Source organism: Cinclus cinclus, chromosome 7 (assembly GCF_963662255.1).
Source record: "Cinclus cinclus chromosome 7, bCinCin1.1, whole genome shotgun sequence".
NCBI classification, from domain to species: Eukaryota; Metazoa; Chordata; class Aves; order Passeriformes; family Cinclidae; genus Cinclus; species Cinclus cinclus.
This window is the reverse complement of record NC_085052.1, coordinates 19,589,367-19,606,838: the sequence shown is the minus strand read 5'-3', so window position 1 is coordinate 19,606,838 and position 17,472 is coordinate 19,589,367. Positions and strand designations below refer to the sequence as shown.

General features: G+C 51.5%; 1 protein-coding gene across 2 annotated transcripts in view; it reads left to right on the top strand.

Moving 5' to 3' along the window:
• The first annotated feature begins 15,521 nt into the window (after positions 1-15,521).
• GBF1 (golgi brefeldin A resistant guanine nucleotide exchange factor 1) overlaps positions 15,522-17,472 on the top strand; it is a 102,380-nt gene continuing 100,429 nt past the window's right edge. For both annotated transcript variants that reach the window (XM_062496717.1, XM_062496716.1), the window contains exon 1: positions 15,522-15,588. In XM_062496717.1, coding sequence (XP_062352701.1) covers positions 15,581-15,588 — 8 coding nt within the window. In that variant the 5' untranslated portion in view covers positions 15,522-15,580. The remainder of the gene's footprint in view (positions 15,589-17,472) is intronic.

Genomic DNA, 17,472 nt, shown 5'->3' with positions numbered 1-17,472 from the left:
GCTTCCTGGCCACAGCCAGCAGCAAGGACCTGAGCTGGCAGTTCTCTGACAAGGGGGTCCAGGTTATTTCTCATTTTGTACATGGCTCTAAGGAGAAGCTCCCAATAATGTGAGGTAGGAAGAGGGTGAGAAGGTAAGATGTTACCACTGATTTGCCTTATGATGTAAGTAAAACTATTTGACTGTTCTGGGATTGTATCCTTCATCTCAGAAATCACATAAATGAGCATATCTGAGCTGGTGGAGGTAATGAAGCAAAATCTTTTAAGTGCTTTCAGATCCTCAGATAAGAAGTGCTAGGAAAATGCCCAACCTTGCTGGACACTGCCTAATGCATTTCCTAGGGGCTGGAGGCAGCCTACAAGATAGGATCAGGCACTTCCTTCCCTCACTTTGACGTGAACCTCCAGCTGCAGAGGAGGATGATGGCTGAAACCTCTTCTCTGGGTAGCAGAGGGTTAATAAACTGCCTGTATTCCAGAGGATTATCACAATGGAAATGTCCCAAGGATTGACAGCTCCATACCCATGTCCACAGCAAAAAAAGCCCACAATGGAATGTGTCCTGTTCGCTTATTTAATGGGCTGCACTGTGCCCCAGTGCTGTGGAAGCGCTCTGATGTCACCATGTCCCATACACAGTGCATCGTTCCCCACAACAGGTGTGTCTGCAGTCCCCTGGACTGGTGCAGACCCTGCCAAGCCGAAGCATTGGGTTCTGCAGAGGCAGGTTAATATGCTTGGGCTTGGCTTAAAGCAAGTTCTTTGCAATAGTATCTTTGGACCTCAGTCATCTACCCTTAGTGTACCTAGAAAGTCTCTGAAATGGCACACAAAAGAAAAGACCTGCCAGACTTTCTGCAAAGTTTTTTTTTTTTTTCCCCTAAACTAAACAGTCATAGTTCTTGCATTCTTGTAAGAATTGTGCTTCAGGTCTCACTGTGTCTGGCTGTGTTTCCAGTGTCCCTTGGATGCTATGCCTTAGTGGAGTGTTTGGCACCTTGGATCTATCAACCAGGACTGGGATTTTCATTCTGAGAGACTGTGCAGTTATATTAATAAGGCTACACTTTGTTATGGCTTACTTTGTTTGTTAGGCATCTGAAACAAAATAAATCAGCAAAAACTCAGTTTTGCCCAAACAACTTTTGATAGCACAAAGTTGCTGGCATGGTGTGGATCCACCATGCAGGAGTGCTAGGAGAGAGAGCGCAGTCTGCAGTTATAGAAGAAATGTTCTTTAGGGAAATTAATCCCTTTGTTTTAGGGGAGGGAGACAAAAAGACTGTGTTCAGTAAGAAATTCTGCCTGGGAAAACCTTGCAATTGAAACAAAGAATCTGCTACAGTGGAGTGCCAGCGCTGGCCTGGCCGGAACATACTGACTCTGTTCATCACTACCTGCCTTTGCCCACTCCTGCAGCCAGCCTGGAGTCAGGCTGGCTCCAAAGCAACTCGTGCCACTACTGAGGGATCTGCCTGCATCTGCATGAGAGAAATAACTGCACAGCCACAGTGCACAAGGGATCGTGATCTGCTCTTGTGGAGCAAGGAGCAAGACGAGAGTTTCAAGCCAGGATCCGGGGCAGGAATGAGAGGTGCAGGCAGCCTGTCTGCATCTCAGCTGAACACGCACTGCTCATGCAGCAGCAAAGGCCACCAGGGCCCAGCCTCAGCAGATCGGTATGTGTTGCTGTATTTAGTTGGGTGATTGTATAAATTTGACTAATTATTCTGGCAGTCAAAGGAAACTGGCCTGATTCCTACGGGGGCTGTGCTTGCAGAAGCTGGGCAGGGTCATTTCTGTATCTCTGTGGCTGTAAAGTTGGCTCATTTTAGGGAGGCCCAGATAGCTCTGTGACTCCAGCTGCAGTTAGAAGATTTGTATGCAGATGGAGGGCAGTGGATGAATCAGATGTTATCGAAGATGTAAATGATTCTCACAATTAGTAAACACGCTCAAGAAAGTTCCTCATCAAGGGGGTAATGCAGGGGATTGAAGGTTGGGATGGGTGCCCTGCCACCAGCATGTCACACCTCTGTGTCTGTCTGACCTCTGTGCACTGTAGAGTTACCAGTATCTGCCATCCGTCACCACTTCTAGAAATCCTTTCTGGAGAACTTAAATTTGATCATAAACATTTGTTCTATGACAGAACTCAGCAAAAACAGCAGCTAGAAAGAAGCTTTTTTTGGGGGGGGAGGAGAGGTGGTACTGGATCGTTGTTTTAAAACAACTTGTTGGAGCTCAGGGGATTGCAGAGCTGTGAAGGGAAAAGGGGTAACTGCCAGGAACTCTGTGATGGCCCCACCAACCACTATGGCTAATGAGCAGCTCTGTTGGTTAAGGAAACAAGAACCCAGAAACTGCTAGCTTGCTCCAAGGGATGTGTTGTCTCAGTGTGCAAACCCGCAGTGCTGGAGGGAGCCGATGTCTGCTGCGCTTGGCTGTAAAGTTTCCTGGTGATTTGTCTTTTTTTTCCCCCTCAAGTAATTTGTATTTAATTTTTTTAAAAAGCTCTCTGGCAGGAATATCCTTGATGAATGAAGACCGCCGTGAATAAAACAAGTGGATGATCTCAGCTCGCAGTATCCCTCCCCTTTTCTTTGCGATACTGCAGCTGGTCTGGCTGGGGCAGGAGGGGGATGGCTCCAGGAGGGATGCTGGAGCTTGCTCCCTCTCCACACTCCAGCTTTATGGACCTTGCAACATGCCCTGAAGGTCAGCCTGTTTACCCAGACACTGTTTGAAGGGGCCGAGGGAGGCAATTAGCAAACACTGCCTGGGCCGGTCCCGCATTGCTTCGCACGCGGGCTATGCCGGCAGGATCGGGCCCGCGGATCCCCGCTATCCTGCCGTACACCGGCCGCGAACGCTCTGCGGATCGCGGGTGAGGAGGAGGAAGGGCGGCCGGCTAAGCAGAGAGGGCTAGCAGCCCTTCTCCCGAAGCCTCTCGTCCAGAGGCTCTACTCGAGGCCCTGGCAAAATGTCTCGCGTCCCTAAATCCACGGCACGACACACATTGCAAAAGCAAAACCAAGAGGTTTGACTTTGGGAGTCCTGAAATGTGAGAGTGTTCCGCCTAAGGACTGTGTACAAAGTCTGCCTCTTTTTTGTTGTTGTTGTTGCTGTTGGTTTTCTTTTTTTGTTGTTGTTGGTTTTTTTTTTTGTTTTTTTCCCCCCTCCACCCCTACTCCTCCACCCCCGCCAAATCCTCAGTTTTTCCATCTGCTCGAGGCCGCATCCCATGCGGAGCCCTGGGAGGTAGGCAGTTTGGGTGGGTAGGAGAGGAAGCTGCAGAGCCCTAATTACTCAGCCAGTCTGTCCCTCGGGCGATCGCATCAAAGCGGCTTGGAGAGAAAAGGGATGGGGCAGAAGGAAGTGAGCCATGTCACAACGCTGCTGCCTGGGTCACACCACGTCCCGTCCACGGGCCAGCCTGCTCCGGGCACGGGGCTGTGCAGCCAAAAATGCCTCTGCCCGCCCAGACCCTGTCACCCTGAGAACAACCTCTGCTGCAACTCCAGGGCCAGGGAACGGCTTTCCAGCCTCCCACCCTGGCCTGCGACTCGGCCATATCTGAGCTCAGGCACTGGAGCACTGTTACTAAAACCCACCCAACACAAAGTAAGCCGTGAAACCCTTTTAAATGGGACACGAAAATCCGTATTTTTCATCACCTTGGTATTTCTCTCTCCTTAGGTCTGGATCCATATGGAGGCTGACCTCCATAGCTCCATTAATTTACCATAACTATCTAATTTTTAAATATTGTCCTAACATATCCAGTCCTCTAAAAAGTCTTATTTTATTTTGGAAGAAAACCACCATGCATTTACTTTAAAAAAAAATTGAAATAAATGCAAAAAAAAAAAAAGAACAAAAAACAAACAAACAAAAACCCCAACCAAATTCAACTCATAGTACTGGAAGTTGGGATATTGTGGCACCAAAAATAAAACTGATGGAACAAAAAGGGAATTTCATGTGGTTTTCATTGTCAAGTCTAAGCTCAGAAACAAACAGGAAATAAAAATGGCTAAAACAAAAGAGATTTCTTTTAAACTGTGTTCAAATCTAAGTGGGAAGCTGCTTTATGTGGGAGGGATTCTATGTTTATTTGCTTTTCAAAAAAAGGAGTAAATAAAAATGTCCACATGCAGACAGGTCAACTTGATTTACCATTAAATCTTTATGTTTCACAATGGTAATTTTTTAAAAAAGAAAATTAGACTAATATAAATGGCAGCATTGCAAAGGGGAGAAAAAGCAATGGGTGGTGGGAAGGGTGCTTCTGTTTTAAATAAGGTTGAGGGGAAAAAGGAATGGAAAGAGAAAGAGAGGTGGAAGTAACTGTGAACCTCTAGTCATTTGTTTTATTCCATCTTTGTACTTTTTCAGTTCTTGCAGAGAGGCCGTTTGTTGCTGAGCCTTCCAGCCTGTGCCACACCATTGAAACTCCCCAACAGCAATTTAATGTATCTTTTCAAAAAGAACAGCCTATAGGATCAGTGCTATGTGATTCAGAGTGGCATATGTGCTATATCCTCCCAACAGAAGTATTTCTTAGGTGCTCAGATTTGGGACTGTGAACTTGTTTGATAGAGCTTTACAAACAGAATCTCAATCACAGTAGCTCTGATGGTGATTTTTAGGGATTAATTTAGTGCACACAGGACCCAGCTCCCCCAAGTTGCGGCTCTGCTAAGATCCCCACTTACTACAGCCCCATTAATGCATCTCAGAACATTTTGAATAGTTGAAAAATCAGAGGGACAAAATTGATACCAGTTTCTGCAAATCCAGCTCTTGTTTCCCTCCTCTTTTGCACTATTTTAAAGAGTGTAAATGTTTATTTTCTGGTGGAGCTGTGGTTTAGGCAATGGCGAAGAGCATCAGATTAAGGGTCAAGGGACAGAGGCTGTATTTCTGACTCAGATCAGGTAATTCTGCCAGAGCTCAAATTCTCCTCTGCTCAACAGGGATATTTCCCTTCATGCTAAAGCATCCAGAAATCTACGTATAGAAAATCTAGGAGGCTCCTGAGGAGAGAGATCACAAGCTTCAGCTCTTCAGAAATTAACGTTCCAAAGATGAACCTACACCCTGCAAATCAGTGGGAAATTTCCTGTTCAGGGGTAGAGGACTGGCTCTCTTCCTGAATCTGCTTGGTAATACTCTGACACTGATGGGAAGGGAACTGTCACTGCTCATTCCCCACCTCTTTTTAAAGCCTAATAACAGAAATGTCTCTTAGCTTCTGCCTGCTAGATCTCCAAAGTCTTTCCTGGAAAAAAACTTCTAATATTTCAATATTTTTTTCCCCCAAAAAAACAACAGATCTATTGCTAACCATCCCACAGGAATTGCTCTGGCTAGGCTGCCATACCTGTCCTCCTCTGGGGTCAGAGGGAGATGAGGATTCAAGAAAATCCTTTCCCACAGAAGTGACCTGCCCCCCCCTCCCCTTTGCTGAGTCTGGCCCCGGTCCCTTGTGCTGCCAAGCTTCCAGGATCAGCCTGTGGACTCCCTTAAATGCCCCAAGGAAGCCCAGAGCTAATAACCAGCTTCATTCAATTCCCAGTCACATTATTATCCAATCTGCCAGAGGCATTAATATTCAGAGGTGAGGCAGGAGGAGGGCAGGGGTGCTGGCAAGGGGGAGCATCACACAAAGAGGAGGAAGGGAAGTGTGGCGGACTGGCCTCAGAAATATTCTTTCTCCAGCCGTCCGAAACCCCAGCCTATTTCAGCTGGGTGTTGACAATAGAGGGTTTTTCCAACAGCCTCAGCACGAACTTTGATACCAGCTGGTAGAGACTGTTCCCCAGCTAACAGCAAATACCCAGCCTTGGCACAGCCTAATGCCCTCAGCCCCAGTGGCCCACAGCAAGAGGGGGAGCTTTGCTATTTACTTAAGGCGTGATGGCTGAGGGGGCAATCTCCCATTTTTAAACTGCCAGATAAATAGCTGAGCCTGATCAGAGATGCCACAGCCTCTTGTTTCTGACCCTCCTCCCTCCATGGTCTCATCCCGGTGCCTTCCTGATGCAGGGTCACAGCTTGAAACAAGCAGTTCTCCCCATCTGAGACTTTGTTCCCAGACCCAGATACCTCCCCTGTCCCCAAGGCCAGGGCACATGTGCCAGGTCACGAGACAGACCTCATGTCCCCTGGTCATCTCATCTTCCTTTTGGAGCAGTCTCCTAGATCAGGTTTCTGGTTTTTTTCTTTTTGGCAGTCTCCAAAGTCAGCCTCACCTCTCAATCTCAAGGTTTTGGGTAGCATCTGACAGAGAGAAAACACCTTTCTTTTTTGCCAGCTCTCCATATGGAACATTAACCAATACTTTTGCAGTCCAGTCACAATTTGCCGATCTATTAATTGCCTGAATTAAGCCCTTATAGAAATGTAATAGATATTAATTGAGGCTTGCAACAGTTTCTGGGTTTTTTTTTTGTTGTTGTTGTTGTTTTTTTTTTAAACCAGTGCCTTGGACGGGAATATAGGTGGGCTTGCATGGGCATAATCTGGGCTGCAGGTCAAGCAAACCCAAGAACAACAGTAACAGCAGGAAAACCACCGCCCTTGCCCAGACCCCTCTCTAGGCTTGCAGGGAAAAAACATCTCTCTGTGAGGCTCCTTATGAGGAATACTGGGCATGGTATGAATATTTGCTAATGGAAAATAATAATAGTTTTTTAAAAATCAGACTCCATTCTTCTTCAGCAGACATTTGCGAAAACTGAAAGCAGCTACAGTGATCGGACAGTCCCTCAGGAGCCAGCAGTCAGCCTTTTGTCCCTCACAGCAAGGCACCACAAAAGCCTGCACAAACACCTATCCCCTTCAGCTCACCAGCAGGCTAAGGGGCTTGAAAGTGGTGCCAGGAGCCAGCAAAGACACTGATCCCATCACCAAAAGATGGTCCTTTCCCCATCTTTGGAAGGTGGGACAGGAACAGAGATGAGACTCTGAAAAACACCTTCCAGAGCAGTTGCTTTCAGCATCTTCTGAAATTGCACATGGGGGAGAGCCATTTCACCACAGGCCGTGTGTGGAAGACCCACAAGTTTGTCTGGGAGACACCAAATTCCTTTCTTTGCTTTCAGTACTGGATTCCACTTAGAAAGTGGATGGATCGTGGGCCCATCAGTCGTCAGGCTGCTTCCCTCCCAAGTGCAAGAAGGGGGAGGAGATGAGGAATTAGTTCTGATTTCTGAACGTCCAGCTCGAAGCATCAGATGGGTGTGGCGGCCGGGGCTCACCTCCAGGTTCTGCCGGGCACCGGCGTCCTAAAGCAGCATGTTCCCCTGCAGCTGTCGTGCGGAGCCGAGCTCTGAACCTGGCAACCCGGCGGGCCGGACGGGGAAGGGGTGCGGAACCCCGAGAGCTCCGGCCAAGGGACTGCTGCCCCGAGCTGCCTAACCCCAGCGGGGGAGGAGGGAAGGGGGCTGCGGCAACCCCAGTCAGCGCCTCTGCAGGGCCCCGGAGCTGCCGGGGGGGAATCCAGCCCCCTCCCCGCTCGTCCCCTCAGCTGTCCAGCCGCGGGGGCGCCGGCTGAACGGCCGACAGGTGTGCCCCGCTTGGCGGCACCGGGCCCTCCGCCCCCCCTCCCTGAGCCCGCTCTAGCAGCTGCGGCGAAGCGTCGGCATCAGCCCCCGCCTCGGTCGCCCTCCCCCGCCGGAGCCGCGGCCAGCCGGGACGCACCCGTTCTTTTCTCCCGCTCCGAGGAGGAGGTCGGGGAGAAGGACGAGAGGGTGCCGCACTGGCGGGCTGGCCCTTCCCCCGGAGCCGCACTCGTTGAGCGGGGAATAGACGGGGCAGCGGACAGTGCCGGGCTCCGTCGGGAGCCCGCTACAGTCGGACGGGCTTCCCGGTCACTCAGAGGGACGGAGGGACGCCGCTCTGCACCGTGCCCCCGGCGCTGGGGAGGCGGGAGAGCCCCGTGCAAGCGCCTGGAGGTGCGACAGCCGGTTCTGCCCGCAGCCTCCCAGCGCCAAGCAGCTGAGCTCCGCCAGGGAGGCTCCCAGCAGAGCTGCCGCGGGGTCGGCGCTCCCTGCCCGCGGCCCGACCAGGTCTGTTATTCCCGGTCGGGTCCCTGGAACCCCATTCTCCGGCGCGGCGCAGCCAGCGGCCTCCCGGGGCAGATTCGCTCCGTCCGCGGGGCCCGGCTCGCTTCTCCCCGGCGCTGCAGGGAGGTCGGCTCTGCTGTAAACAGGAGCCAGCCCTTACATAAATATCATTTATCCAACTGTCCAAAAGCCGTCGGGCTGCCTTCCTTTTCCCCGGCGACATCTCTCCGCTTCTGTTCCCTGCGCCTTTCTGCCCCGGACCCTGCAGACAGCTGAGCCGCAGCCCGCAACGCCGTTATTTACAGCGAATCTCGGCTAATTTAAACAGCCCCTGCTCCGCTCGCCCGAGTGGAAAATGACTAAGTTTAGCAACGGCGAGAGACTACAGCAGCGATTGTCTGGAAGGGGCCCTCGTCGGCCCCGAGGAGACTGTCGGGGCTGCGGCACCCCGAGGGCAGCGAGTAGGGGGTCGCCGGACCCTACAAGGGCAGAGCAGTGGAAACTCCGCGTCCCGCTGCCATGCGGGCAGCGCTCCCGAGAGCGACGGGGTACACTTCAGCCGCGCACAGCCCCGGGACCCCTTCTGGAAGGCAAGGCACGGCTCTATCCGCCCGCTCTCACCTGGCTGCCGCCCCTTGACCCACGGGAGACGACGGAAAGCCAGCCCCGCGCGGGACTGGGGCTGACCGCGTGCGGCCGAGCAGAGCACATCGACCCACCCCGCCGGGGATGCTCTTACCCTGTGCCAGCATCGAAAAGGTTACGGCCAGCCGGGCTGCTATGAAGGGGCTCAGAGAGAAAGAAGGGAAGACGCTCACCCGGAAGGCCGGGGAATGGAAAGGTACTTACAGTGGTTCCAGATGCAGGTTCAGCTGAGCGGACTTAATCCTGCGAGAGGGGCGAAGCTGACCGCCGCCCCACGCCCCGAGCTGCTCTGCTGCTGTCAGAAAGTAAATCCCCCCGGCTCCCCAGCCACTCTGCACGGCCCGCGGCTCACGGGGAGGGTGGAGGCGGAGGGCGCCGGCCGACTGCCTCCCATTCACCCTGGCCATTCACTTTATGGCGGGCGGCCGGCGCCCCCCGCCAGCTGCACCGGGCGCCCCGCTCCCGCCCGCCCCATTCCAGCTGCGCGCCCGCGGCCGCCCGCCCCGTCCAGCACCGCCCGCCCCAGCACCGCCCCACGCCCGCGCTGCCCAATCGGCCCGCGCCTCATTTACATACGGCGGCAGCCCTGCTCTCCGATTGGTCGGGGCGGGAGGCAGGCCTCGCCCCCCCGCGCCGGCCCCGCCCCGTCCCGCGCGCCGTGCGGGGTGACCGGCGGGGCGGGTGCGGAGCACGTCCCGGGCGCGGGGCTCCGTGCTCCGCCAGCCCCGGGGGCACGGACACGGAGCTCCAGCACTCGTACACTGACACACTGCTCCTGTCCCTGCACCTACTGCCTGCCTTGTTCAGCGCTTCGCCATCCGGTACCCTGGTCCTGAGCATCCGCTCCTCTCAGTACTGGCGCGGCGAGCCTGTTCGGGTTTTGCAGTTCGAGCTACCAGCCAGACAGAGCTTTTTGGGGGAACCAAGTCCGTAATCAGCTGGAAGCAGTTGGAAGCGTTCCGCTGCTCGGTGGAGCAGCAGTTGCAAGGGATGCTTAATCACAGGCTGGGTACCGCACGCACTGTTGCGGCTCTAGGCGGTACCGGGAAACCCTTCTCTGCCAACACTGTGCCGCTCCTACCGGGACACGGAGGCTACCCGCTGGGCGAAAAACAACGCGCTCCAGCCCACTGAGGGGTCTTTTGGAGCCCAAAAGCTGCTCATAGTTTAGATTCCAGCCTGCCTTCTACTGAAGTTCACCGAGCAAAATCCCGGTGCAGGAGCTTAGGGTGCGATCACTGCCTGAAATGTCCTCAAATGCTTGAACCTGCTACAGCAACACCAGGACGTGTCACACACATTTTACTCCAACTAAACAGGTCCCCTCTCTCCCAGTGCTAACAGGGAGAAGTTTGTAGAAGCCAGGCTTAGCCTCACTATCCTGCTCCGGGAGCCCAGGGGAGAGGTTTATAACCCTGTCAGGCTCTTCTGGAGGTTGATGTGTGATTCTACGGTCTGATTTTCTTGAGGTCATTCCCATGTCAACCTGCTCTCCAATTTATGATGTCAAAGGTCACCCTCGAGCTCTTCCACTGACATATTTTAAAGATTAGGAAATAATGTTGTGAGAATAGTAGTGAATTTTAACCCCGAATGATTTACCGGTCATATTTATGGAGACTAATAAATGCATAACATGCCATAAAGATACACATGGAAAGACAAATGCACACGAAGCAATGAAGCGCACGAAGTTAGGATGTAAAAAGAGGTTAAGCAGACCCAGGCATCTTGGACTACTGCTTAAAAACATGCACTGACATGGTAATTCAGTAGAACCACAGAGAGTTTAAAAGGAATCACAGTGTTAACACACTTGTGAGAAATTACCTTGGCTTTTGAATGGTAGTAATCTGGGGCTTGTGTTTGCCGTACCGCTCTTCTGCCTGCCAAAAATGACAGCAAGCTAGTCCACATCTGTTTCTAGCTCAGACTTTAATCCACCCCAGTATAGGTTTGTCTGCATTAAGAGAAGCAGACACAGTGTAACAGCACTAGCACTTTCCGCGGGACAGTCTGTCTCTATGACCACATGCCACAGAGAAGCAGAAAACCGTGCATAGAGTCTGCAGCAATGAAGGGACCTTATTTTCAGTTGCCTCCCTCTCCCTCCAAACCTTTCACCATCAGTAGCCTGCAGCAAATACAGTTTGTGCTTACTAGTAATAATTAAACAAATGTATTTTTAGCAATTTCCCTTGGGCATTATGTCACAAGTTGGTTCCCTGTGGAACACAGTGTAAAGACTGTTGGATTAGACCATCCAGGGACCTGCAGAAGGAGTCTGTCATCAAAACATTCTCAGTTCAACTGCTGGACTGACCCCTGAAGGGTGTCTTTGGGAGGGAGGGCTCTAGTGCTTGTCGTTGAAATGTAGATCGTGTTGGTTTGCGCCAAGACCTCTTACCTGTAATGCATCTTGTCTTGCCAGCAGGAGACATCATTGCTGGAGAAGAGACCAAGAACTTCACATGGGTTCAGGAGACCAATACCACTATTTTAGTAAAATAAAATAGAAAAGAAAAAAAGTGCAAAAGCAAACAAAACCACGAGTGACCCTGATTCATGCTTTGGCAGAGAGATGTGATATGCAAAAGAAGGGAATTACTCGGCTTCTTAGACACCCTTCCTTTTTCACCAGCTGTGAAGAGTTTGTTGTCATAGAAGACCCTGTCTCTGCCACAGACAAACAGGATCCTTATGCTGGATGGGTTCACTGCTCTTGGGAGAGTGGTGAAGTTGTTGATGATCAAGGTTTTCATCTCTGTGTCTTAACTGATCTTTTAGCCATGCTGGGTCCATGCCATCAAATGCTTTAAAGATCAGGACTCAAGCTTGAATTTGGCTTGGCTTTCATGCCAAAAGGTGGCCTAGAGAGCAGAGGTAGGTTTGATGCATTTGTGGCAGCCAGGGCTCCCACTGCAGCATGCTCTTCTAGTTGGCATTTAACAGTCACTGTGGGCTTCATGCCCAGGTGTATCACGTAGCTGTAGTCTAGCCAAGAAGTGACAAAGATATGACTAACTGAGCTCAGCTTGCTCCTGCCAAAAAGGCATGGCTTGCCTTGGCCAAAAAGAGACAATGAAAACATTACACTGGGAAGTTCACTGGGGGAGTTTGATGTCACTGGGAAGTGCAGGAGTATTCTGGAGACACTGGAGGTTAAGTTGAACAGCTGGCAGGGTATTTTAGATTTAGGTGTCTGCAGCTTTAATATTGTACTTGGTATCATTTGTACAGTTTTTAAGAGTTTGTGTAATTTTCAGAAAAGTGTTTTAATACTTCTAATTATTTCTGGAACAGCAGCTCTGTTGTTTCATCTGTAAGTCCTGACTTGGATACAGGTTGTGTCAGATGCCACACATCAGTTTTCCTTTGGAGATCCTTCAGCTAGCTTTGGGCTAATCTCTACCTGAGCTTGCTCTGGAAAGGAGCAGCTGCTTAGAAACACTGTGTTCTGCACATGTTTCAGTAGTGTTTTGGGATGCTTAGCTCTGGGGAGAGTGGTTGCACATAGTTTATAGCCATGACAACTGCTTGTACCTTCTGAGAAACTCCATATTTCTGTTCTTTTATTTAGAGAGCTAACTAAGCCTCTGAGAATCAGCAAAGGCCTCCAAGAGGAGGGGAAGAAGTTTAATCTCTCTCAGACTACTTAACCTGCTAGAAAATTTCTGTGTTACAAGTGCCCATGGATCTGATACCTAGGCCCTGAAGATAACCATGAATTGGTAGTGCCTGAGCAAGAGTAAGAGTAATGGACTGTACAAGGTGGGTGCATATTGCAGAGGTGCAGGTGGTTGGCAGCATGGATTTCTGACAGTCTCACTGAAGACAAGCAGTTGGTGTGACATGGAGACACTGCTCTTTGCAAAGGGCTGGCTGATCAGATGTCTCAGATGAAAGCAGGTGAGCTGACCAGGTGCGTGGGAAAGACCTGAGGGGATGACTGTTAGTGAGTTTGGTGAGTTTGCAGCCCTTCCATATGCTCCTTGTGGGCTAAGGAGGAATACTCAAGACAGAAGCTGCTTGAAAGCTCCATCTTTGCAGTGAAGATAAAGCCCAGCTTTCCTGACCAGATAGCAGGAACCTCAGGGATTTCCGCAGACTGCTTGTCTGATCTTTAGTTTCACTGTACCATGTTGTGTATAAGAACTAGTGTATTATCTTGGAAATAAAGTGACAAAAGATTGTCCTGTGTCCTGGTCCTATACCTGGATCTTTTGGTGCAGTGTGCTCCCACTTGCCTACATGTGCCCATAGCTGTACACCACTCACTTCAAACACTGCTGGATCATGCAGTCCAGCCAATCCAGGTTTCCCCACTGCTGCCAAGTTGGGGATGTTGGTGCCACATTGTCACACCAGCAAGATTTTCTGTGCAATCAGGGTGGTGCTGGGCTGTCTGAGGGTTGACTAACACAGTGCTGTAGCGTGTGTGAGTGAACTCTCCTCCCCAGACAGTGTGGGGCCATACCACATTGTGTTTCTCTCCAGACAATGCAGCGCTGGATTGTAAGTAAAAATGCAAAGCACATTGCAATGTTTGCTCTTTATTAATGCACTAAGATGCATTTGGGTGTAGCAGAAGGTTCCTGCCTGGCTTGGTTTCAAGCTCCGTGACAGGCTTCCATAAATAACACCTTAGCAGGGTCCAATTCACCAGATCTGACTGGGTGGGAGCCTGAGCTACACAGCGGGCACTGGAAAGGGCAAGAAGGCATGGAAGGGGTCCAGACCCTTTCTTGGCAGATCAGGCAGGCTTGACAAACCTGGACTGAGCTGCAAGGTGTACAGTAGCTAAGCCAGTACCTGAAATCCCCTTTCCAGAGCAGGGAGCAGATGGACAGAGTGGCAGATGAACTCCTGAGGATTTCAAAATGTCTGGCAAATGCCACCAGGCTGTTAGCATCTGCTGGAGTGGAGCAAAAGGGAAGGAGAAAGCACTAGCAACTGTTTTGCTTGTTCTGCAAACCTTCACTCATTGCTTAGGTGGCATATGAAATCTGGGCTCGGTTAGTATTTGATATTTATTTAATAGCTGAAAAACTCAAGATAAACTGCATGTACCAAGGTTGCAGCAGAGGCTGGAGGAACACAGCTTCTGAGTCTATGGCTAGACCACTCTTTCTGGACATGTTCTTTCTGGTTTCACCTCTAGGGAATGTGGCTGCTTAATGGAATTACAGCTTAAATTTCCAAATCCAAAGACTTCCTATGTGCTGCCAGGCAAAGCTCAGCTGAATAAGGTCCTCTGGTGGTGTCAGAGCTGGGAAGTAATGGCAGTTTCAACATAAGATATGCTGAATCTTGATCAGGCAATAATCTGACAGCTACTGATACGTGATGATACCCAGCCAATTTTTAGGGTGGAGTCAGCCTCAGATTTGTATTTGGCTGGCCAGGGAACAGTCCTGTTGGATGCTCCCTTCAGCCTTTGTCAGAGAACTTTCCTCAGTCACACTGTGATAGATGAAGTTGTGATTAAAAGGGAATGAATACTTTTTGACTCTTCCACCTTTCTCTTGTCTCCACTGATTTGTGTTTTCCCTACAGAGTGCAAGACTTTGGAGTAGCTGTTGCTCTGAGTGCTCTAACCTTGCCACAACTGATCCCCAGGCTGACCTGACTGAAGCTCCTAGAGCTGTAAAACTGGAGTAAGTGCATGGACCTTCTATCCTCTGTCCCAAGTTCAACAGGCAGAGGATTAAACAAGTAGCGACCCCTGCAAATCACTGCCTTTAGGACACACCGTATAACAATGACATAGAAAGTGCCTGAGATGGTGGGAGCAACACCAATAATTCATTTTTGCCAAGCGCTGTTAACAGCTACAAAGCTGTGATTGTTTTTGCTGCAAACAGCGGGCCAATGAAGTGGCTTCATAGAGCAGTTGAACTCCACGGTGGTCTCCGTCTGCCAGGATGGCTGGGCTGGATGAACTCAGGCTGCAGTACGCGGCTTGGAGCCCAATTTGAGCCAGGAACCAGTTGTGTTCAGGTTTCAGGAGAGTTAATGGGGAGCAGGACTGCGGAGAAGGGAGAAGCGGCGTGTGCCGCTCTGGGTGCTGTCGTGCACGGTCTCGTAGCAGCTGCACTCCGTGCTTTGCCCAGGGGCATTCTCCTGCTCACTGGCGGGAGACACACAGACGTGCTCGGGAGGGAACAGAACGCTTGCAGGGGATCATCTCCCAAACGGCTCCAGCGGAAGAGGCTGTAGAACAAGTTGAGAAACACTCGCAAGACACGGCGGAAAGGAACCGTTTCCTCCGCGGGACGTGCAGCCCCAGCGTTATCACCCACACCCACATCGGCTCGGGGCGGCCCCGGCTCCCCACACGCCCCGCGGAGCCGCTCGGGGCGGCCGGCCCACAATGCTCTGCGAGAGCAGCCCTCCCGCCGGCTTCCTCCAGGCCGCCCCGGCAGCGCCCGCCCAGGCGCGGCTGCGGCGCCGCACCGCACCGCGATTGGCCAGCGGGCCTGCTGGTTCTACCCTCTCGCCTCTCATTGGCTCCGCGCCGCTGTCACCGCAGAGCCCGCCTCCTCCGGTCGCAAGCCGTGTTTCCATTGGGCGCCGCGGGGAGTGGCGTGGCGCACCGTGCACGGGTTGGCTGTCTGGGCTGTCTGTCTGCTCAGTAACCAGGCAGCGGGTCACGGTGCGCCGGTTTCCACGTCAGTGCGAGGGAGCGGGGCCGGTGTCCCTGCCCGTGCCCCGCGGCCCCCGCGCTCCGCGGCCTCGCCTCCGCCGCCGCCGGCAGGGAGGGGCGGACAGGGGGCGGGCCGAGCCCTCCCGCCCGCGGTGCCGCCCGCCCGGTTATGTGAAGCGGCCGCCGCCGCGGGGAGCAGGCGCCGCCATTTTGGATGCGGGGGTCAGTGCCGGGCAGCGACCGTCTGTCGCGATACTGTCGCGACGTGGCGGCGGGCGGGAGGGAAAGCGGCGGCGGGAGAACCTTACGAGACCAGCGTGGCCGGGGACGGGACCGGGGCAGCCCCGGGGGCCGGGCGCGGGTGGGGGCGGCGGCCGTCCCTCCGGCCGGCCGGGAGTGACACGCGTGACGGGGGCCGCGGGGCGGAGGGCGCACGGGCCCGCCTGGCAAGCACCGCCGCGGGCCTCGGGGAAGAGCGGGGTCCAGGCTCGGGGCCGGGCCGCAGGGAGCTGCACCTGCCCAGGCATCCGCTTCCCGTGCGCCACGGTGGCTTGATGCTTGAAATCGGTGGAGACGGGCTTTTCCTGGCATATGGTCAGCCCCGTGGCTGTTGCAGGGGTAAACTCAAAGCTCATCCGGTGACACGTTTCATAGTTTCAACAGTATGAAGAAAGAAAATGCCCCTCACCATAAAAACATTAGGTTTCATTTTTACTATGCAGTTTTGACAGGTAAATGCGACTTGCCTTTCTCTTCTTGATTCCCAGGCCAAATCTCAGTGTTGCAGCTGAATGTGGAAGCTTGCAGAGAAGGTTGTCCCTCTCTTCCTTTCTGATGTGTCACCCCTACCAAGTTGCTGCTGCTTATCTTTTAAAGGGGATTCTTAAATGCCCAAAATTGCATTAAATGCTCAGGACTGCACAGTTTCTTCCCACAGTTATGAATTACTGCTTATATCACTTTTGTCCAGGCATTAGGAGCTAGCCTTTGGAGAAATATCCTGACTTCTCTGAACTTTTGCTGCCTGTGATGCTTTTTGCAGAACAGTTATTAGAAAAAAACCAAGCAAGTTGAATTTCTGTATAGAGGTTCATGTACCTTCCGTGTGAGGTTTAGGAGGAAGAAAAGGACCTTTCTGGTTGCCATTTGGGCTCCTGGGATACCTAGATGGCTGTGAGATTATCAGGAGCTGTTTGTAATTCATGGTTGTGTGTTCTGTCTTGGTAGCAGTGTGGATTCTGGTGGCCAAATCTAGGTCAGAGGCTATCGAGATTATTCCTGCATTGTTGTAAACAGTAAAAATTTAGGTCAGCAGAAGCTTACTTTGAAATACTACCTTTCTGTGTTGTGGTTATGTTGTTTTTCACTACTGCTGTTTATTGGAGTAGGGTCACTGGGTTAAAATTGGGTGCCATGGCTGAAGGTGAAAGTTAATGGTAGGAAGAAGTGACTTGACAGAAGTCTGCCAGACCTTCTTGCTTCTGGTGCTACCTCTTGCTTGTTTCCAGAAGAATTGCAGACATTTTGTGGCAGAAGAGGGGGTGTTTCCTAAAACTGTACCCTAGACTTCCTGTGGTAATACTAGGAATAATTTGGCTTCCTATCTATTGGGATGTATAGGGGTAATGCATTCTGAGGTTGAGAAATTGAGTGTTGAGTGCATGTGTGGAAATAACATTGGCAGGTGTAAATCTTGTCAGTGTTTATATATGAAGATTCTACATGAGATGCTATTTCAGAAGTCTCAGAACAGTGATAATTATCCACAGAACATTGTTGAAGGTTTTGACAACATTATGAATATGAACTTTTGTTCTTTTATGACATGATTAGGCATTCCCACTCAGTGCTCCCAAGTGAGGCTGTGAAAGTTAACAGCCTCCCTTCTCATGGCAGCCTGGGCACCTTGTTGCCTTGGTTTGGAGCTGTCATTTTCACTGTGCTGCCTGCTGAACTTCTGTGCACGAGCACATCTGAGGACTAGTCTTCCGTTTTAAGCAGATGTATGAATCTGTCTTTAGAAAGAAACAGGAGTTTATATAACTCTCCAGTTTAATTAACTGAAGGGCTAGGAGCTAAAAAGCATTTGAAATTTAGTAGATACCT